At 34.2% G+C, this 23,953-nt stretch overlaps 2 protein-coding genes across 3 annotated transcripts; one reads left to right on the top strand and one right to left on the bottom strand.

The window, feature by feature from the left end:
* Positions 1–4,193: 4,193 nt before the first annotated feature.
* Positions 4,194–7,225, top strand: LOC127119432 (formin-like protein 4). Its single transcript, XM_051049661.1, has 2 exons — positions 4,194–5,413; positions 5,597–7,225. The coding sequence occupies exons 1-2, from the start codon at positions 4,218–4,220 to the stop codon at positions 6,807–6,809; spliced, it is 2,409 nt and encodes an 802-aa protein (XP_050905618.1). The 5' UTR covers positions 4,194–4,217; the 3' UTR covers positions 6,810–7,225.
* A 1,929-nt stretch (positions 7,226–9,154) lies between these two features.
* On the bottom strand, positions 9,155–13,774 carry LOC127119434 (protein WVD2-like 7). 2 transcript variants are annotated; one of them, XM_051049663.1, is made up of 9 exons: positions 13,725–13,774; positions 13,498–13,590; positions 12,346–13,011; positions 11,777–12,262; positions 11,595–11,659; positions 11,275–11,368; positions 11,111–11,182; positions 10,573–10,677; positions 9,155–9,513 (listed from the first exon to the last, which is right to left on the bottom strand). In XM_051049663.1, the coding sequence occupies exons 3-9, from the start codon at positions 13,009–13,011 to the stop codon at positions 9,484–9,486; spliced, it is 1,518 nt and encodes a 505-aa protein (XP_050905620.1). In that variant the 5' UTR covers positions 13,498–13,590; positions 13,725–13,774; the 3' UTR covers positions 9,155–9,483. The 2 variants fall into 2 exon arrangements, with proteins under 2 accessions (XP_050905620.1, XP_050905619.1); XM_051049662.1 differs by lacking the exon at positions 13,725–13,774 and having other exon boundaries at positions 13,240–13,516.
* Between the last annotated feature and the right edge of the window lie 10,179 nt (positions 13,775–23,953).

Genomic DNA, 23,953 nt, shown 5'->3' on the forward strand with positions numbered 1-23,953 from the left:
AAAAGGATATGCAACAAGTATGATGGGTGTGTCACCCCCTTCATGAATGCATCTTTTTCTTGATTGGTTTTTGCCTCCCTTTTAATAACTTCCAGGTGGGAATTCTAAATCATTTGGAAATTTATCTTTCATAACTACACCCAATGAGTTTGGATTACTTCAAAGCTTTCTAGTATTGGTGTGAGTACAAGAGAAGTTTGCCGAATTTGACACATATTTTCATCTCTTTAAAGCCCAACGAAGTTCCACCGACTCAGCATGGAGTCAAGTCTATTTTCCCGTAGGAAGAATAACAAGATGTTCGAGGTTTATTTTTATAGTGTGAAGAACTTTAAGACTGGTATTATCTTATTACTCACCTTAGCAAGGAGGATCACACTAACATATGCAACATGGAATTTGAGCTTTCTTTCTAATGCTTGTATCGATTTTCCAAGTTCTGGAATTCGAGACATTTCTTGCAGTAATATGAACCTTATGTCTATAATTTCAACGACTTGTCCTAGAAAGAGACCTGCCTAGATTAAATTACTCACCATCTTTGAGGGTTTGGGTTTCGTTGACGATGTTTCTCCTTCTAGGAGGAACGAAAGAATCAAAATAAATAGTTCATAGAAACATGTTTGTTAATTGAAGCCACTACTAAAGAGGAAAGGCATGCCATCTTTGGTGAATGGTGTAGAAATTATCTTATTTTCTTTAATGCTTTCTTGGTGACTATTTCCCTTAACTTTCTTATTTTGTGGTTTGTAGATAAGATAAAATGTCACCAAACAATGCTACAAATGAAGAGGACTCATAAGATTATCTCTTCACTTTAAGTGGTTGTCAATATTCTAGTTACTAAAGGGGTTCCAATTATGGGGTCTTCCATCTGTTTGTACATGCTAACCCTTCATATTCTGGTTCAAATAGAGTTGTGGGGTTCTTGTGACAAGCTTGCGACAGTGGGGGTGCTTTACGCTTGGAGCCACGTGTTGTTGGAGACACAAGTCCTATTATTGAAATACCTCCTGATTGTGGACCATCCGAAAGAAGGCCTCAAATGTTGGGTGAGACCAAGCGATTCTTGGTTTTGGTGGAGGTTCAACGTCGAATTCGGTCCCTTCATTTCCCATACTTCTGATATGTCCTAGTCCCCATGCAGATTGAAAGTTTTGGATGCATATTTCTCGGGCAAGCCAAGGTTGTCTGTCAGAAGGAGATGGCGCAAATAGCATACCATGAGCACAAGGCATCGACTATTTTAGCATTTGGTGCTACTGGGAGGGGGGATATCCTTTTGTCTAAGAGTATCTGAAAGTAGAAAGAAGTGCTTCAGAAGCGCATCAATGCTCTTACTTTTGAGCGGGACCGGTATCCGGAGAAGCTCACCGAGGCGAGTGATCTGCTGAAAGAAATATGTAATGATGCATAAACTTTCGAGTACCTTCACTTCTGGTTGAGAGGGTGCAATCACATGTGCAAGAGATGGAGAAGAATGATAAAGCCATATCATTTGCTCGAATGATAATATCCACAAATGAGGTTTCTCTTGTTGAGGAGGATTATACAATGGACTCCTTTCGCAAAACACTAAAGGATTTTTAGGTGTTCTTGAGCGAGGCTCGGTTAGGTTAGAATAAGGATGTGGACAGCCTTCGGGAGATGCATCTTGAAAAGCTCGAGTTGTCCAAAGAGTATGTGAAGCATGTGGAAGATTGTTTCTATGTTCTACAAGTTTCTTTTTAAAATGCCTTGTAACTGATAGAATGTTTTCATCCCATGGTGCACATTTCACGAGAGCAGATATGTCTTGATCACGAGATGGTGGATGGGAATCCGGTCTTCGTTGGGGATGAGTCAGGCTCATAGTTTTTTTGTATGTTAGGGATGTTCTTACCTGGTGTAACATTTGTTGTAGAAAAGTAAACTCCATCTTCAGGATGTTCTTACCCTGTGTAACATTTGTTGTAGAATAAATAAATTCCAAAATTGTTGCTTTATGGCATATTCCTTATTTTATTTACTTAGTGTCATTTTTACTTGTTATGGTGTTGCTTTAGTTCCTTAAGTTTGTTGTTCGCTTCTCTGGGAATTGGTTAGCGTTTGAGGTCGTGCTTAGAAATTTTATTGAATGTCTTTGGATTTTGTGTCCGGTCAATGGTCGGTACCATTTTCTTACCTCCAAGTTTGAACTTAGTTCGAGGTCGATGTAGTGGAGACTCACCTTTATGTTTTGGAGTGGCTAGCTGCCAATAGAGGGTGAACTCTAATCACCACTTTATTATGGAGTATGTGATCTTTATCTATGTGCCTTTTGTTGTGGAATATTTCTTGCTTTGATCGTAAGATGGTGGCATTTGTGACAACACTCTTGGGCCATACATATCCTAGAAGAAAAATTTGTGAAAATTATTGATTTTCATTGAAAAAAATATTACGTTGTAATAGAGTATGTTTTACTACTCCGTACCAATTTATAAGCAAAAATCCAATATTTCACACTTATTAAGAAAATGTAAAATTTGATGTCTTTTTTAAGATATGTTTTTTGGAAAGATGTAAAAACAATTTTGATTGATGGTTGTTTATGGAAAAATGAGAGAGAAATCAAATTAAGTGCATTTTGTGTTTAATTTTACCTTGAAAAAGATGAATTTTTTAGAATAAAATAGTTAAATAAAATAAAGTTGATGTTTTTTTGCTTATAATTTATAAAGAGAAAAATGAGTGTTTTTTTACTTATAATTTATAACGAGAAAAATGAGTGTTTTTTTTCTTATAAACGGGTACGGAGGGAGTATGTACTAGCAAAGAGAAACTTAATGACTACTTCATTTAGAGTTATTCCTTACGTCTATGACATTAGAACGATTCATATTATACCTATTTGGAGCACCGGTCTCTTGGTTACTCTCTTTTTCAACCGCTTAGTAAAGAAGACAATTTTAATTTCCATCGCATTTTCTTTAAGATTGAGTTATTAATTCCCTCTCCGTCTAACAATGTTTGAAATGCTAATCGAAGCATTTTAAATATGTTTACTTAAAGCATGTTTTTAAAAACTTTGTTTAGGGCTTTCATTAACCTTTCATTTGCAATCCAAATTAATAATGGAGATCAAATTACTCCACCTCTACAATCTCAAAAAAAAAAAATAGTGATTCACACACTAATTAATTAGGTAAGCCACTCTCTTTAATACCAAAAACCCAACATTGACTTGAATTGTGGGGTTGGCCCTAACAAAACCATTAAATCACCGAAAACCTTAATTACCTACTTTGTGTCTTAAAAGCATTCTTAAAAAAATTCAAATCAAAAAACACACTTTTAAAAAATTAAACATTTCATTTTCTATTAAATACCTTTTTTTTATTATTTTAAATATTTAAAGAGTATCTTCCATTCTTCTTATTTTAAGCCCTCAAAATAATTATTTTAATGGAGGTTGCTAATACTTCACAATTAATATTTTGAAAACCAAAGCTAAGTCAAAATTTGGATAACTTTATAGCATTTGAAAAGATCTTTGAAACAATTATTATAGTACCACAACCACTTCAAACGTGTACCTAAACATGTTTGACATAGTATAAACACTAGAGTCATTTTCAACCATTTTGCATTTATAAACCCACTAGTGAATTTCAACGCAAGAAAACTTGGTATCAAATTACTAACTCACCCCTAAACTACAACACTTCAATAGATTCAAATATAAGGGTCATTTTAGTCATTAACAAATAACCAATAACAACACTTAAAGGAAAATTTTCACTTAGTACCTCAAACATAATTTGAATATTTAAACAAAGTTATGTTATCTTAAAGTATATTTCTGAATAATTAAAAAATATTAAGGTATCTTTTTCTAATTTAATCTAAAATTTGAATTCGAACTCAAATATGATTATGTAGTAGTAGCGTTAAAAATTTTTTAGAGATTTTTATCGCTATTTTGGTTTACCTCAACTCAAGATTAATTTATACAATTGCGTATAGATGATATTTGATTTTTAGCTAAAATAATATATTTTTTAAAAATATTTAAAAAATGTGACACTAAGATTAATATAACTGTTTGCTTTTATGGAAACTTTCAACTACCAAAACCAATAGCACAAGAAAAAGAAGAGGACAAAACATGTAATAATCATCAAGAAGAAGAAAAACACAAGCATATTCTTGTTTAAAAACATCATAGTAATTGTCATTGTAATCTTTGTTCCTTCATGGCTTTAAACATGATGTTTCATCTTCTAAGCCATGTTCTTATTTTCCAAATTTTTCTAATACAAACTCACCATTGCCAACTCAATTCACCTCAAAATCAAAATATTGAAACTTTTTATCCAATTCAAATTCCACAACAATCCACACCACCAAAGCCACAAGCATCACCACCATCATCATCACTAGCACCAACATCAACATCATCATCTACAACAAATTCTTCATCAAACAGTAAGATAGTAACTGCTGTAGCTGCAACCGCAGCAGGAACTTTAGTTCTTTCTGCTCTAGTTTTCTTCTTTGTCCTTAAATGCTTTAGAGCAAAGAAAAAAAATGTGAGGGTGAAGAACAATGACAACAACACTGGTTCTTCTGTAGTTCATAGAAATGTTGTGCCTCCTATTAATGTGTTTGAGAAAATGGAAGGTAACATAAAAGGACTTATTGTTGATGAAGATGGTTTAGATGTTGTTTATTGGAGAAAGCTTCAAGATCAAAACTTTGATAAGGATATGAAAAAGGGTGTTTTTTTGAATAGTCCTAGAAACAAAGATCATGAAGATGATCAAAGGAAGAATAATCAAGAAACTCATTTGCTTAGAGGAAAATCTTCAACTTCACATATGAATATTTTTCCACAAGAATCATCATATACAATTATGAAAATTACACCTCCTGCTCCTCCTCCTCCTATTCAACCATTTTCTCTAAACCTTCTTCCTTCATCACCTAAAAAGCTTTCTACTTTTTTCTCATCAATTCCAAATGTGACAAATCATGCACCACCAATGGTTTCTGATGATACAAAGAGTCAAGAACCACCTCCTCCTCCGCCACCTCCTCCTCCATCAGTAGTACCTGATAGAAAAAGCTCAGCACCGCCGCCACCTCCTCCTCCTCCTCCACCAATTCTAGATAGAAAGACTCTTGCAACACCGCCTCCGCCACCTCCTCCTCCTTCGCTATCAACTAGAAAGATTTCTACACCAGCGCCGCCGCCACCACCAAAGACAAGTGGATTGAAGTTGAAGTCATCATCAAAACCACCACCTACACCTCTTGAAACAAAGTCTGCCAACAATAAACAAGGGAGTTCTTCAAGTGAAGTGAAACTAAAACCATTGCATTGGGATAAGGTGAATACTAATCTTGATCACTCTATGGTGTGGGATAAAATCGACCGCGGTTCATTCAGGTAATCCTAATATACTATATTTTCTTAAAATAACATAACTAAATTTTGATCATCCGTCGAACAATTCATTGGTCAGACTTTATTTATCTTTTGGCCGAACTCTGGATTATTAGGGCCATGGTCTGAGAATCGGAGGGTTAAGAGAAAAAGAATATTTATCGATGATTTTTTAAAAATCTTCAGGGTTGATGATGGTCTTATGGAGGCTCTATTCGGGTATGTTGCGGCCAAACCAAATAGTAACACTTCAAAAGGAAATGAATCAACAAGTCCAAGCAAGGATGCATCAACAAATGCTTTCATTCTTGATCCTAGAAAATCTCAAAACACTGCTATAGTTTTGAAATCTCTTGCAGTCTCGCGAAAAGAAATCGTCGATGCACTCATCGATGGCCAAGGCCTTAATGCAGATACAATTGAAAAGCTTTCAAGAATCGCTCCAACAGAAGAAGAACAATCTCACATTCTCGAATATGAAGGAGACACAACGAAACTTGCAGCAGCTGAATCTTTCTTGTACCACATCCTCAAAGCTGTTCCTTCGGCATTTAAGCGCTTGAATGCGATTTTATTCAGGTTGAATTATGACTCGGAGATCAAAGAAATCAGGGAGATTCTACAGACACTTGAGATGGCGTGTAAGGAGCTTCGAAACCAGGGAGTTTTCGTGAAACTCCTTGAAGCAGTTCTTAAAGCAGGAAACCGCATGAATGCAGGTACTAATAGAGGTAATGCTCAAGCTTTCAACTTGGTTTCTTTAAGGAAACTCTCTGATGTGAAGAGTGTTGATGGAAAAACCACATTGCTACACTTTGTGGTCGAAGAAGTAGTTCGTTCCGAAGGGAAACGCGCGGTTCTTAACCGCAATCATAGTTTGACTCGTGGTTTCAGTAGGAGCAGTAGCAGCAGCAGCATTGGAGACTCTAAGGATTCTGCTACCTCGAATGAACAAAAACTGATGGAATATATAAAACTAGGATTACCAATTGTAGGAGGTGTCAGTGCCGAGTTTTCCAATGCAAAGAAAATTGCTTCAACAGATTACAATAGTTTTGCCGCTTCTATCTCGACACTTTCTGCAAAGATAGTTGAAATTCGACAACTTGTTTCGCAGTGCGGAAATGATAAAGGAGGGAAGTTTGTGAGAGAGATGAACCGTTTTCTTGAAAGTTCTGAGAAGGATTTGCAATTGGTGAGGGAAGAACAAACAAGGATTATGCAGCTTGTTAAGAGAACAACAGATTATTATCAAGGAGGAGGTTCAAAAGACAGTGCAGGAGAACAGGCTCTTTATCTATTTGTCATAGTCAAGGATTTTCTCGGAATGGTCGATCAAGCGTGTATCGAGATTGCACGTAACATGCAGAAAAAGAAGACATCTAAGGCAAAGTTCTAAAGAAAATCTCCCAGCAATTTGTCCATGACATCGAGATTTTTCATGTCTCGGCGACTTCAATGCAATTGCGATCGACGCTGTATAAGTCGTATTTGATTGCAATTTTCCACGACATCAAGAATCGTGACCTGTCAGCAGCCGCAATTTAAAACCTTGTATGACAAGTTAAAGGTTGAAGTCAGCAGAGGCACTAGCACAAAGGACTCTTTAATTGGCCTAACTAATTCAACTTTTTCCTATGGGACCATTTAGACAAAGGAACTGAAAAACTAAGAAGCTAATACGTCCTTGTCCTTGTGATATCATCATTTTTCCACATTTCAACGTGTAAATGTATGTGTTACATGTATAGAGAACTATTGTTCATGAGCATTTTTGAAGTCTAGTGTATATACATGTTGAATTCTTTTGGCAATAACCAGAACTTACTCCATATCTTCTTGTTTTTTATATAGTATTAGGGGCATTCCAATGCAAGGATTATGTTTGAATTCTTATCTTCCTTTGAGAAGATCCCACCATTTATATTCTCTCTTTTAGTAGCTATAGTGAGACATTTTTGGCTTAGAAGAACTACACAAAAATAAGAACAATGTTCTCAAGTATAAAAAACAACTTAAGAAAGACCTTAAAAAGATAGAGTTGATGTAATTCATGTTCCTCAACATTAAGTGTGCATACCTTAATGATGTACTTCTGCGCGTTATGTAGCAAACTTAATTAGTTTTGGCTTCAAAGATGAGTGAATATAAAGAAACATGGTTTATAATATATTGCCGGTGTTGTCAATCAAAGATCGAAAAAAAATTGTTAAAATTCCACTAAACTAGTGATTTTCTTTTTAAAAAGGCAAAATAGATAATATATATATAAAAATGAGAAAATGGGTAGAACTCAAAAACAACAAAGTACAATAATAAATGGCACAAGAGGTGCCACAAAGGACAAAAACAACAATTAGAGATATAAGTGAAATAATCAAAAAGCGGTCAAAAAAATATTCGGTCACAAACAAGAGCAATAAAAAAAAGAAAGATTTACAAACTCTTATACAAAAGTCTACACTACAAGACTCGAACAACCGGAGAACCAAGTTAGAGCTCAGAACATCAACCCTGACATCAATAGAACAAGAGACCACACATGAAAACCAAAGCCACCACGCCCCGTTAAGAGGGACTGGCCTCTTGAATCTCTATCGGTTTAGGTATATGATAAGATTCTAAAGTCGATCAGAGAGTAAGGTTGAGTTTGTTGGTGACATGCAAAGAAATCAGTTACAAGTAAACAAAATACTCTTATCCTCTACCTCTTTCACGTTTGTTGGAGAGTCGGAGAAAAGTACATTGTTATACACATAACAAATGGTCCACACCACTGCATGCCAAATCATGGCAATACCCCCCTAACCTTAGCCCTACTTCCTAAGGATCAAAAGATCTCAAAAAGAATACCGGGATTCCTAGGAAGAGGAACATAAACTCCTAACCACCTAAAGATCATATACCAAGGATCACCCCAAAATGAGGTTTGTAAACTTGATCATATAGCAAGGATCACTCCAAAATGAGGTTTGTAGACATGATCATATACTAAGGATCACTCCAAGATGAGGTTTTTAAACCTAACCCTACCTTCCTAACCAGGTCATCCTCAATCCAATGGGAAGGATCTTCTTTCTTGGATCTTCTTTCTTGGACCCAAGGAAAGATACATCTTTTCACCAATAGGAGCTAGAGCGCAACCCCAAAACCCTACCTCCCCGCAAGGAAGAAACCTTAGAGGCATCATACCGAGCAATCAAAATATCACACCAAAGGCCAGATGCACCTAAAATAAGTGTTCATCTTCATTTGGCTAAAAAGGGCTAAGTTAACCAGACGAAAATCTCTAATTCCCAAACCCCCTTTTCTCTTAGGTTTGTACACATCCTACCACTTCAACCAGAGTATCTTAGCATTCCCTTTCACCCCCACCCCAAAAGAACATCCTCTATCTTCCACACTTTTACAGGCATCTTAAGAAAAAACAGAAAGAAACCATGAATATGAATAGCGTTAATGACATAAGACATAATTAAGGAGAATCATTCTCCCCCAGGCTATCATACCTATGAGTCCAGGAGTGAAGTCTCTTCCACAACAGGGTAGTATAGCACTGTTATAACATTGGAGTAATATTCTGATAACATTTTGCAGCAAATAGCATATCACCTCAAATTTTGCTATAATGTAACAGCTATGTGACAACATCATACATTGTTTTAGCTTTTTAAGAGATATGTGTTCTACAACACGTTAGAAGCATATCAGTCCCCCATAGACAGAAAAACGATGCACAGCCAATTGCAAGAAAATATATGCATTTTCGACATTATTACTATTACGGATATCATACAATAACATTTCTAGTTCGAATTTCATAGAGGGGGCGTGAAGAGGAAATTTGTCATCAATAAATGATGCATATTCCTTCTTCCTACTCCTCGCCATGTTCATAAATAAGCACCTATTTAACTAGAAGAACATTGCTCCACTGTTGCTTACTAAACTAGAATATCATAGTGTTGAATTGTCTCCACTGACATTTTCCCTGAACATATACTACTACCATACACATGATGTATTTAGCTTCTATTTCTTTACTCCTTTCTTTACCTTCACCATTTGTGCAGCTACCGGCGGTTCTCAGTTTTAGCATCACCCTGCATAGTCATGAAAACAGGACAATATCAGCTGCAGGTATACAATCAAGCCTCGGAACTCAATGGATCACAATAGGACTCTAGAATGGAGCACAATTTAGTCAACAAAAGAGTGTTTGGGTTGATTTATTCTTGGAACATTTGTATGAAAAATTATTTTAACTTATTTAACATTATCTAGATCGTGCTGACAAAAAATCACTTTTAGATGCAAGATTATTAATATGATATGTAATTATTGTTTAAGTAATAAGATGATATAAAACCACTCCGGTCACTATTATAAACAAATCACTTTTAGATGCAACATCATTAATATGGATATGGTATATCTTTTCTTATTGAGTGGAATTTATATGGGCCTCGTTTTCTATTTAGGGGGATCCAATCCTTAATTAAGAAGACCTACGTGAATCTTAATAAAAGTGTGTTACTAGAGCATTTCATAGGAAATTATCTAGATGGTTTGATGAGAAATTGTAGAGGTTGATGGCATTGTTTAGGGAATGAATCCTCTTACGTGAACATGAGACGGAGAATTGTAATCTCTCACCATTCAGAAAAGATATACGAAAAAGGTGGGTCCACCTCTCTCGAATTCGAATGGTGAGATATCACATTTCTCCCGATCCTATGATTTTTTATATACGAGCAGATCTATTCCCATATTCTTAAGAGTACCACAATCCTAGAAATCTTGTTTGACTGTAAAAAAGAACTTTCATCATTATCTAGTTGTATGGACCACCAACCCATATGCTCATTTGGCAGAAAACATGTTAATTTTAAAAGCAAAACAAGACAGCCAGGTCCCATAGATCACTCCTAACTTGATTACAATTACCGTACTCCTTTATTAGTTGTGAAACTCAAGGTTTAACCCAACTTCGATTAAAAGTCAAGTTTCAAATTTTAGTCATTTTCAGGTGTCTCGGGATTGCAATCATTCAGCTGTTACCAAAAGTTATGCTTCAGATTGCTTTTTGGCATTAAGCAACACATAACTTTTCAGTTCAGTTATGAATATGATAGATATGAGTTCAGATGTATAGCACATACCTTTTCTGTTCCACTTTTTGATGCCTTTTGACCACGATAAAAAGTTGGTAGGGGTGTGGCCTTGAAATCATGTTTTAGCTTTTTCATTTCTGCTTCTTTTTCCTCCTATATAAAATCGACGAATATGCTTTGAGAAGTAAGAATGATGAGTCCATCACGATTCGTGGCTCCAAACATAAGGCTAAAAATCAATTCTATAGGCAAAAACTCCAAATCTCAACTTCAAGTTCAAATCAATTATGAAGGCAGAATCAGTACTACTTGAGGACACTCAAACATGTCAAAATCAATACTACGCTTCTATAGTCACTTTTGTCTCTCCCTAAATTGAATTCAATTATTACAATGTTTATATCAAATCTTCTAGACTAAAAAGAACTCAAACAAAAATTACTTCATTTTAAACTCAATTTTAACTAAATCAAATTTAAAAAATCAATTACAAGTAAATATAAGCAAGCACACTTAAGTGAAGCCAATGAAGGAATATAGGAAATGCCAGTCATTGAGAGAAACATTGTGGAATGAGGAAGAGTACCTTCAATTTTGTTTGGAGACGCGTTCTTTGTACCTCATTTGCATTAGGTTTTTCCTCTATTTTTCTTGAGGACTAATTAGCATGAAAGAAAAAACATAAGTTAGTCAGACAAAAACTACAAATAAGGGGTACTTTCAATGTTAAACATCAAGAGGTAGTCCTACCTCTTTTCCTTTCTCTGATTTAGTGTCACGTTTTGGGCCCAAAGTTCGTGCAGGATTTCCACTTCTTTTATTCATCCTCTCAACTGTAGTAGGCCTATTCATAAATAATCACCAAGAAGGTCATCATACAGAAAATTTAATTCCATATACTTTCATCAAAATAGATCTTGGTCGGATAAAATAACCTTATTCACTATGTTGGTGAGATGCATAAATAGTATGAAATTAATATGCAAAAAAACGGATATGCAAAATGCATCAAGTAAATAAATGTGCATGTAAGACGATAAAATCATAAAAGTGCAGATTTGAAAATTTACCGTCCATTTTCTTTACGCAAAGTTGTAGATGTTGAAACCTTTGCCACAGTCCCCCTTGAAGGAACCTGTTCACGTTATACGGAGAAAACCATTTTCAAATCAATGTTGTTTTCCTACAGATAAATATCACCGATAACACCATCTATTAACAATGAACTACAGCATAAATATTTTCCAATTACCTGTATTTTTACTAAAGATCTGTCTACTTCACTGGAAGTTTTCAGCTGGTTGAAACCGTTCTGGAATGTCTTAAATGCTCGTTTGACTATGTCCTTATCCCCCATGCTCTCCATGATGAGAGATTTCCTCATAGTGGTATGATGAGGAACTGGTTTGACTATGTCCTTATCCCCCGTGCTCTCCATGTTGAGAGATTTCCTCATTGCGGTATTTGGAACTGGATCAAGATTACTTGGACCTAAGCTCATAGACATGTGCAAAGATCGGTTAGCAACTTTTTTGTTCTCCACACTGGAAGTAATTTGTCTCTTAGGTAAAGATGGCAAATTTCCTTTTTTAGTTGAAGAAGCAGATGTCGATGTTTTAGTTGGATTTGATGTTGGCTTTGAACTTCTCGGTGTCGAAATTTGAGATGCCTTAGATTTTGGTTGCACTGGTTTCTTCTTTGTTTTGGCTACATTACTTTCCCTATTCAAAGAGATAACCTAACCAAAATGGATAGTAATTAAATACTCAATCTTTAAGAAATATAACATTACGATTTCACCAAATATGAATTAAATCAAACCTTAGATTCATTGGGATGATCCAATTTCACAACTTTTTCTTCAACTTGTGTAGCCTTCTCTGGTTCCTTGTACACAACATGTGAAATTTCCTTCACATCTTCGGCTTCAACGTCAAGACTTTCTTCTAGTTTTACACACGCATCTTCTTTAGGTTCATCTATCTTGTAGGAACCATGTGATCCACTTTCTTCCTCTTTGTTATCTACCACCTGAACCGGTGAACTTTGATAATCTGTAGAAACCGCAATTCCCTCCTTCAAATCATCCACTCTGCTCTGACTGATTTCACCAACCGGGCTGATTTCGATTTCTTGCTTAACGTGTTCCTTAGTGGTACTGAATTCTGAATCAGTCTCACAAACTTTAACGTTGCCGTTACCACACAGATCTATACCATTTTGTTCTTCTGATCTGAAAGAATCTTTCTGAACTTCCTTCTCTTGAGCCAACAATTCGGCTTTCCGAGCAGCAATCTTCTTGTAATGAGCTTCAAAGTAAGCTTTCTTCTGTGCTACTGATCCAGGTGTGGCACACTTCTCAACTTCTTCCAAGTACTTATTTGGAGAAAAAGAAGACCATCTCTCCCAAGACAAAGAATCATTCTCAAATCTACCAAAAGAAACAGACACTTGCAAAGCAGAATTTGAAGCAGTTGTCTCACCCATCTAACCAAACAAAAAAACAACATTTTTACACTCATACAAACAATTTCACAAACACTTAACAAACAAAAAAAAAACACTAAAATTTCCACAATCATAAATTTAGGTATTTATATGATCCAACCCTAGAACAAGACAGATTTGCAAGAAACAATTATAGTAAAAAAAAATTAAAAATTAAAATTCATACCAAAAACAAAAACAACATTAATGAAAAAAAAAAGGGTTTACCTTATCTTGAACAAAACTCACTTATCTACAACCCAAATGAGTTGGAAAAATATGCAAATTGTGAACAAGCCATGAGAGGCATAATAATTTTCTAGAGATCTAACTGAATTGATCAAGATTGAAGAATAGTTCACAATGAGACAAAAAGAGGACTCTAATAATTTTGCAGCAAATGATAGTAAAGAAAAGGAAAAAAAAAGAACATATGCATGTGGATTTAGGAGTGAGAAAAGAAAAATTGAGAGAATAAGAAAATACCCTATTTTTTTTCTTCTTTATTTCAATAATTTCCACTTCACCTTTTCTACAGTAACAGCATGATTTGTCTCATTATGGCACTTGAGGAAAATCCTAAGAAAAATAAATAATGTAATATAAATTGATAGAGTAAAGTGTAAAGTAATTTCAGGGTTGGAATAATTGTAGATCACAACTGCATATTGTGTTTCTTAAAAGTTGATTTAACTTTTGTTGGTAATAAGTACCTCTTTTTTCTTTGGTGAGGGCCATGGTTGAAGCAGTTTAAACTTTAGAGATCATTATATATTGAAGCTTAAAGTACAAAGAATTATGAAGGGAAAAGCTGGAAAATAAAGAGAAGAAAAAGAACCCAGTTTTAGAAAATGATTTTTGTATCTTAAAAATTAAATAAATATAAAAACTGTCAAAATAATAATTGGGTAAAACGATGGTTTAGGTTGAAGATGTGAATTCGAATAGGTTAAAAGATAAAATAAATTTAACAATTAAATTTTTAAATTTTTTATATTGATAGAGTGTAAACATAAACAATAAATATATTAGAAATAGAAAAAAATTATCATAAAATGTATCGATGTTATTCATATAATTTACTGGTAAATAGTTGTCGAAGTACATCTAATTACAGCAGATTAAATTTAAATTTGTTTCAGGTTCAAATTCTTGCAATTTGAAGTTGCGTTAAATTACATGTGTTGGTATTAGAATTTATTTTAAGTTTAATGAGGTTTCTGACATGAAACTCTGTTGCGACTTTCTTCACTCACAAGATATTTGGGCTGCTATCTTAAGATATTTGGGCTGCTATCTTGAGATATAGGTGCTAAGACAGAAGAATAAACTACCACATTTATGCTTCCATTTGGAGTAGCATCAAGTACAAGTTTCATGTGCTCATGGATATGATGGTTCTAAGATTGACTTATGGTTGGATTCTTAGTGTGGTAAAACTTTCATAGATTCTCCTAATTTTAATACCTCCCACTATGTGCAGTATTTGCAAGTTACAAGAAGATTCTTCTTTACATATCTTCTTTACATATCCTCTTTAACTACCATTTTGCGACTGTCATTTGGACCTCGTTCTCTAGCCTCATTATGTGGCTTTCTTCCCTCTTCACCCTATTGAGTTGTGGTCGTGCATTGACCCTTCTTGGAGCCCTCAATATCTTATTGTCATCAATGTTACCATCATCAACATCATTAATGTTATTTGGTATCACATGAATCAATCTCGCTTCAACAACATTTTGTCTAGTCTGAACGTGGTCAAGAACTAGATTTTGACAAACTCAACTATCTCTGGAAATCACACCTCCCTTGTGTCTAGCCCTTCTATTCGTCACTTTGTTTTGCTCAAATTTTTCCATATCAATGTCCATCCTCTTAAAGCTACTCGTCTTAGGGATTTTTTTTGGAAACCTCTTATTGGCTATTGGTTGCTTAGGATTGTCTTTGTGTGTTGGTGTTTTTAGAGACAAATTCAGTAGGTTCTTAGGTGGCTTTACTGTTAACTTGGGCATTGGTACGACTTACCATGCTAAGCTCATTGGCGTCATGAATGTCATTGAGTGTGCTCATGAAAAATGTTTGTGTAACTTATGGGTGAAAATCGATTCTAAATTAGTCATCCTTACGTATAGCTCTTATTTTCTTATTCCTTTGATGCTTAGAAACAGGTGGACCAATTGTTTGGTGCATAGTAAGGGCATGAATTTCACTATCTCTCATTCCTTCAGAAAGGGCAATATCGTTCTTGACAAATTAGCTAATCTTGGATTCTCCTCTATCAATTTTAATTGGGTTCATTAGCTTCTTAGTAGTTGTTTGAATGTTTTCAATCATGATAGATTGAACCTCCCCAATTATAAACTCATTTTTAGTTTGATTGTGTCTCTCATGTTTGGATCTCTTTTCCATTTTCTATTGAAGTTTCTTAATTAATTTTTTTTTATTATATCTCATTTATTTAATTTTAAAATTGGAAATTTCACCCCATAGTTTACTAGACAACCAGAATTATAGACATTTGCTTGGTAATTTTTAAAATTTTATATAAATTAATTATAATTTGAAAAATTGTCTATTTTAAAAATAACGAAGTTATTTATAAAATAAAAATCAGTATGAAGTCTAAGTGAATAGTTACAATTATGTAGGGATATAAATTTTAGGAGGCGAATTTAAATCACAATATTTCATTTATTATCTTTAAATTGTGAATTTATGACTATTAAATCAAAAGCAAATGCATCGTAGTACCTTAATATATAGTAGCTCTTTTTTGCCATTCATATAAAAATCTAAAACTACTTAATCATGATAATTTAGAGGATTAAGATAAACAAGTGTATTACAAAATACTAGTATAATTTAGTTTGTAAGTATGAGCATGAGCATTTGCCATGCGTTTTGAATCAATATATATATATATAAAAGTGTGGTTTGGTTCTATTTTGAAAAATCAATTTAAATATATTTATTCAAATATCTTTTACAAAAATTACATTTAAATATATTCAATACTACTGTTTAGTTTTGATCAGTTTATAATTTTTTTTTCTTAAATAATTTAATGACACTTCTATATCAGATGTTTCTGCATCTATTAACTTATTCGGTTAATAATTTTTTTTAACTAAACAACAATAACAATATTGAGTCGGTGTGATTAGATTATATTAGATGTAGATGTTGTAATGAAATAAAAAATGCAAGGCAAGAAAGGAAGGGGCCACATGAAGTATGTAAAAGGTTCCATGTGACGGGTCTCGTATCTTTATTATAGATGTTCATTGGGCCACATGTGGACCATTATTCAATTACTTCAACTCAAAAACTTTATAATAACCAAATTATTATTAATAATTGAACGAGAACAAATACAATGCCGTACTCATCCGACCAACTTCAAACGACACCGTTTCCTTATACATGTTAGTTAGTTCCAAGCCCAATTTTAAAATACTAGCTTGTTTTATTATGCTCGGATTAAAATTTATATAATTAAGATATCAAAATAATGTAATATTAATTAATAGTGGCTTTGTTTTGTTTTTAAACAGATTAAGGCTATATATTAAAAAGAAAATAAATACAAGAGGGAAGGGACCAATCTATGTCTCGAATCTGAATTTGTTTCTAGTAAACTAAATCTTAGACCGCTTGAACTAGATACTCACATCAATGACTATATGATATTGAGGAGACCAACCTCTGCCTATAACTTTCCAACAATCATTGAGGTTGGAAAAGTTAAATGAAGGATGATGGTGCTTGAGAACCACTTCCATATGCAGGCTACAAATTGAAAGATAACATGCTCAGATGTTTCTTTATGAATCAGGCAAAGACTGCATTGAGAATGAAAGTGAGTTCATCTAATATGCAGGTTATCATTAGTTGGTATGGCCTCATGGATGAGTCTCCATAAAAGAAGGGATTTAGAAGGTGGGATGGAGTTATTCCACATAAACTTGCTTCACAAGACAAAGTTGGAAGGGCCTTTAATGAAATCATAAGCCTGCTTTAGAATAAGGATCTCATTCTCAATGTGATTCCAATTTCTAATATCATGCTTGTAACAAGAGGAATCATGCAGTTTCCAATGATAGTCATGAAATAAGGGTAGGCAAAAAGTAAGTTTTGAGGTAAAGGTCAACCACTATCAAGAATATAATTATGAACCTTAGCTTGAAGATGTTTGTGATAGATGATTGGAATAATGTATCTTGAAGCTAGGGGAGTGTCACACAAGTTGTCTAGCCAAAAATTTGCATCTTTACTATTGCATATAAGCCATGAAGAGTTATCATAAATTGTAGTGAATTGAGACTTCAAATCAGTCGAAATTAAAGATAAGATGTTGTTCTTGATATGCCTACCATTCCTGAGCACCCTAGCCTTTAAGTGTGTAGACCAACTATTATCCTCACTCAGGAAATCCTAACAATGCTTCAATTTAGTGGCCTTGTTAATATTTATTAAAGATCTCAAACCAAGCCCACCCTCCTTGACAGATCTGCAACATTTGTGCCATGCTACAATAATTAATTTCCTTTTCTCCACATGTCCACTCCACAAGAAGTTTCTAACTAATCTTTCCATATCCCGGAGAGCTTTCACTAGCCAATCATAAAATTGCATAGTATGAAGAATCATGCATTGAGCTATATATTTGACAAGTTAAAGCTTATCTGTCATGGAGACAAGATAAGTTTTCCAACTAGAGAGCTTGGTCTTGATTTTGTCAGCTACAAAATGGAAAAACTTGGCTTTAGGCATGCCTCTAAATATTAGAACCCCAATATAAATGAAGGGAGGTTGAGCCATTAAGAAACCAATAATGGAAGCCAGAAAATTATATTTTCCCGAGTCATAGCACCAAAAAAGATTATAGATTTGATAGTGTTACACACCTGACCTAAGCATTCAGTGTACCTGTTGAAAAGGTGAGCAATGGATGATATGGATTTTCTATCTCCTTTGTAGAAGACCATAATGTCATCAGCAAAGAGAGTATGGGAAGGGCATTACAATTTCAAGTACCACTAATGAGCTTAATATCTCCATTAGCAACCAACATAGAAATACATCTGCTAAGCACCTCTTCAGCAATGCAAAAGAGAAGAGGTGAGAAATGATCACCTTGTCTTACACCATTGAGACAAGTGAAAAATCCAATTTGTTTTACATTTAAGCCAACAAATAAATGAGTAGACCTTGAGATGGTATGAATCCAACTATAAAATCTAGGGGCAACGCCAAACTTTGTAAGGAAATCGAGAAGAAAAGGCCAATGCATGGTGTCAAAATCCTTGGATATGTCAATTTTAAGGGCTACATTACCTCCAATGGCATTTTTGTTCAAGAGGTTTATTGCTTCAGAGGTCAAACAAATATAGTCACCAATCTTCCTACCATTAGTGAACCATTTTTGTTTAGAGGAGGTAATGTGAGGAAGCATATAAGCCCATTAGCCAAGATTTTGGTTATAAACTTATGTTTGAAGTTGGAAAGGGATATTGGTTTATATTGGTTGATATTGTTCCCCACATTGGATTTATGAATAAGAACTATTGTATTAGAATTATAATGAGGTAATATCCAATCATCCTTGAAAAATTTAGGGAAAACCCTTGTAACATCATTGCCAATGATGTCCCAATAAAGTTGGAAGGAAATAGCTCCAAAACCATCTAGTCTAGGGGAACTGTCCCTTTTGAGGTTCATTGCAACTTTTTTGTGGGGGGACCTGTGTGCTTGTAGGTATAAAGTTAAAAATCCCGCAGAAGATCCATATGAAGTTTTGATGACAAAGATTATGATTAAAGCCGGTGGAAATATCTTTCAAATATTTGATAATGGTAACCTAACCAGAGAAACATCTCATACCTCATAAACAAAGAATATTAAAGCCTCGGATAAAGTGTGAAAGTTTGTCAGGTCGTGTCTATCTTTCTGAGTGACCCGAGTTTTCTAAAAGTAAGGAAGTAACTTTGAAGTACTAAGGAAACTCTCACACACACATACCTTAAAATATCTTTTTCAAGCATCTTTATCTTGAAATTTATTTTCTAAGCCAAGCCAAGTGACTAAAAAGTTATCCAATATCTTTCCAACTAATTTTTGAACTAACTAATCGATTGGTAACTTAACTTGTGCCAAGGCAACTCACACGCACATGCCTTAAAATATCTTTTTCAAACATCTCTAAATAATCGTTTGACAAAACTTTTTTGAGACATCCAATCGATTTGAGCATTAAGCCAATTGATCAGATAAGGGATAAATAATTAATAAACGATTAGGACAACACCTTAGTGACTTGCAACGACTCTATATCCAATATTTCCTTTTTGGGCAGGGTAATCGATTAAAAATGACTTGAACAATCAACTAGAGCATTATGCCAATCCATTGGCTCAATTTTTCCCATTGATTATTTCCTTTTTTGACATTTCCAACTCCTATATAAAGAAGGCTCGCCTCCATACCATTTTACATCACTTTCCAAAACTTTACTTTTTCTTTGAAATTTATCTCTCTATTTTCTCTCTCTAGTAACATTTTTATTTCACTTAAAGTTGTCATAGTGCTTTTGAGTGAAACTTTGATTTAGAGGAAGATTTTCTAAGTGGTTTTGTTGTTTGTTTAATTCTTGAGAGTGTGTTTTTATTGAGAAGATTGAGTTTGGTTCTTGAGATAAACCAGTCATAAAATCTTTGTTTGGTTTATTGAGCTTTGATGGAAAAAGTTATACTTATGATTATTGAGATTGGTCTAAAAAATCTCTAAGAAGGTTTTCTAGCTTTGCATGTGGTAAAAAGGTATCTTTGGTTGGGGATAAGCCTATAAAAATATAAAGACCAGCTTGTATAAAGGTTCGCGAGCATAACCTTCAAAAGCTCAAATTTTATATCAAACTCTCAAGAAGACCTCTTGGGACAAGGCTAGGCCAACATTCGACCAAACATGTATAACTATTTGGTGTAATCTCTCTAGCCCTATTATTTTAATTTCTGCTATTTACTTTTACTATTTTTATTTTCGTTGTTATTCACTCTTAAGAAACTATTAAAACGATCTTAATCAAGAAAAACATAAAAGTAATCGCGAATTTTAAATACCATAATTCACCCATCTCTTTTGTGATTGAAGTCACTTGTATAACAAGTGGAATCACAGTCTAACTCATGTTAAGGACTAATAGTCTCAGGAGAAAAAATATCTTCAAGCTATTCACTAAATAAACCCCATCATTTAATAGAGAAGGGTACAGTTTGAGAAAATGAATTTTTCATAGAAGGAATAAATCGTGGTATTCGGAAGGTTGTGAAAAAAGGTCCATTTGTCCATGTAAATGAAGTAAATGGAGTTATAGTAGACAAACCTAAAAAGGATTTGACAAAAGATGATAAACAGAATGTGCATGACAGTTTGAAAGCAAAAATTATCTTACTACCGCTCTAGGTCTTGATGAATTTGTGTGGGTTTCTCACTGTGAAAATACAAAAGAAATGTGGGACATATTCCAAATTACTCATGAAGAAACTACTGAGGTAAATTGGTTAATGTTTGTCACATTAAGCCATGATTATTAACTCTTTATAATGAAACCTAAAGAAAATCACAATTCATCCATATCGTGAGTCATATGATAACTCTGGGAAAATCATTCTCAAGTGAGGAATTGGTCATAAAAACTCTTAGATGCCTAAAATGTAGTTGGCACCCCAAAGTCACTACAATTTGTGAATCTAAGGATTTAACAACTATGGACAAAAACAATCTCTTTGGTAAATTGCAAGAACATAAAATGGAACTCAAAAGGCTTGCCATATATGAAGAATAAGAAAATAAAAATGAAAGTATAACACTTAAAGATGAGGAATCTGATTCTGAATGTGACATGGCTCTCATAGTAAAGAACTTCAATAGATTCATGAAGAATGAGAAAAAAGGGAAAGAAAGAACAATAAAAAGATAAGAATAAAACAACATTCATTATAACATGCTACAATTGTGGAAATAAAGGGCACATCAAACCGTATTTCCCCCTATTCAAAAAGGCTAATGAAAAATCAAGAAAATTTTAGCTAAAAAATAAAGCTTATGTTACATGGGAAGACAATGATATGGAATCCTCAAATGATGAAGAAGAAGAAAAAGCCAACATATATCTTATGGCCAACCATCAAGATAATGAGGTAATTCCTCAGTTCTCCTATCATGATCTTTTTAGAATCTGCAAGAAACAAACAAACTAGAACATATGTTTTCTGCATATAAAGATATTATCTCCTCTCTTGAACTTAAATATAAAACCTTGAAAGAGTGATATTACTCTTTAGAGAGAAATAAAATGATTTAGTTCAAAGTCCTTCCACTTCAAGAGAAGATGATGAACTTGACAAATACGATAAATGTGATAATTTAAGAAAATGAAATTTGCAATCTTCGAAAAACACTTGTCAATTTCACCAAAGTAAGAGATAACTAAATACTTTGTTAGGTAATTAATGAGCATCCTACAATAAATTCAGTCTTGGCTATGAACCAAATAGTAATAGTAAAAACTTGGATAACTTATGTAATTCCAAAGCCACCTATCAATGTAAAACTCTAAAATGCAACTATTACAAAAAAAGGGACACATTGCAATGTTCTGCTTCATCAAGAAAAGTCATTAAAGCAAAGAAGAACATCCTCTTTCATATTTTTACAACAAATAATATGAACACAAAGCAAAAATGTTGTCTAAACTTGAGAATGCCCATATCTATAAAACAGATAAGAAAAATGTTTATGAAACTAACAAACAATGACCAAAGATGATATGGGTACCTAAAGTTAAGAGCTAACATTTTCTTTGCAACAATGCTTTACAATCTAAAACACCAAATATTATCTTGATAGAATTTGTTCAAAGCATATGACATGTGACAAAACCTTATTCTCCACCTTCTTTCCTAAAGAAAAAGGATTTGTCTCCTGTGGGGACAATAATAAGGGTGAAATTCTAGGGTTTGGTACCATTGGTAAGTCCCTATTTACCAGTGTTTTTGGTAAACACTCACGAGTTTAATAAGTCTGTGAGATTAACTCGAAAAATATCCAAAGCAATTTATGCAAATGATTTGTGTGAACACATGTGCGTGTGAATTGAATGCAGTCGTCGTGTGAGCGATAACAATGTGGAAAAAGACTTTAAATGAAGCTAAGTTGTGATAAATGACAAGTTAAAATGCAATAAAGGACATTAAACAATGTAAAAGTAAAAGTAAATGTTCCTTTTAAGGAAACAAAAAATTGATGAAAAGATTGGACGCAAACACATACATATTTCTCGCTCAACTATTTCGCTATTTGACTCGGGTACTCCAGTGGTATGGAGAGTATGTATGAAATTTTGCGACCTCTTGATCCCATGTATGAGTCTGCTATTTATTCTATTTACCAAGTAACCATCGTCGACGGCTATGACCACTAGAGAACTACAACATTCATTCCATGTTCAATCTACAGGCTCCCACTAGCGTGCTTATGTGTCATCTACGACTCTATCTGTTTAAAACCCGTGTTAAGTTGTAACTGCTTCTAACGTACTCACGAACCCCTGATGGTAACCACTCCAACATGCTATCGATGATGCCTACCAAGGACTTTGGACTTGTAAATTTACTCAGTCTTTCAACCTTATGTGGTTCAATCGTCTGGTCTTCTTGCTGAAATAAAGGCCCCTGTCGGCTAGCCTTTTCGAGATTCTGGACATGTTTCCAAGTGATCCTGGTCTTGTGGATTTATCCCTAAGATTCCTCCAAACCACGTTTTCTTGTGTCGACAGCTTGGTCGATCCCTCATTATTAGTCTATCGATGCTTCATCATTAATACTCTTTAAAACACTTCATTAATGCTTTCTCACATCAAATGTATTTTCATTGACATTCTTTGTTGACTTTCTACTAGATGAAAAATCCAAGTGTAACATATGTCCCCTAAAAAATCTCACTGTCAATTCATATATGAAGGGAGAAAGGTGGCATTTTTTGTAACCACTTCGTCACTGTTCATATTTTGTACCACGTCATCTCAGTCATGCCTATTATCAGACATCATGATTAACGTTTTACCAAAACGCCACGCCTAAAAATGTGCAAAACGCCACGCCTGAATTCCAAGGTCATTGAGTAACCACTAAATCGAAATTTAACATTTCATTTTTATTACTTTATTAATTTTTCCTTGCTTCGAGGCTAATCGTTAGCTCCAAACACTCCACATGTCCATGTTTTGGGGAAATGTTTAGCTACATCTCTATTTAAACCCCTCTTCTTCTCCATTTCTTCCATCTTTACTCATCTTCTCTATGGAGACACCAAAAAAGAAGTCGAACATCATTTCCATTTTTTTTCTTTTGGCCTTTTGTATTATTTGCCGCTTTCGGTACTTTTGTAATATTGTCGTTCCGGCCAAATCAATGATATTTTGAGTATTATTTTCCTTTTGTTATACTAATTTCCTGAAGCATAGGCATATACTTTTTAAGTATTTCCCATTTATTCGCAGTGTTCGATTATCAAGGCATAATTCCTCAATCTCATACGCATTATTGGAAAATATTTGGTTAACTTTGAAAGTTCTTCCCCAATTTGGTGACCATTTTCCCAAAGCGTTGTCCTTCTTATCGACAGGAAGTATAACATTCCAGACATAATCTCCGACAAAAAAGACTTTTGACTCAACCTTTTTGTTGTAGGTTTCAGCTATTTTCTTCTTTTTCCTCGTCAAGGCATCTAAAGCAAGTAGCCTTTCTTCATCTAGGTCAACTAACTCATCCATTATCATGCTCCAAAAATGGCCAGACATAATTTTATTTTGCCTTTAAATCCTTATAGACTGTAAGCATATCTCTACAGATAAAACTACATCATGGATAAAAGTCATTTGAAA

Source organism: Lathyrus oleraceus, chromosome 2 (genome assembly GCF_024323335.1).
Source record: "Lathyrus oleraceus cultivar Zhongwan6 chromosome 2, CAAS_Psat_ZW6_1.0, whole genome shotgun sequence".
Classification (NCBI taxonomy): Eukaryota; Viridiplantae; Streptophyta; class Magnoliopsida; order Fabales; family Fabaceae; genus Lathyrus; species Lathyrus oleraceus.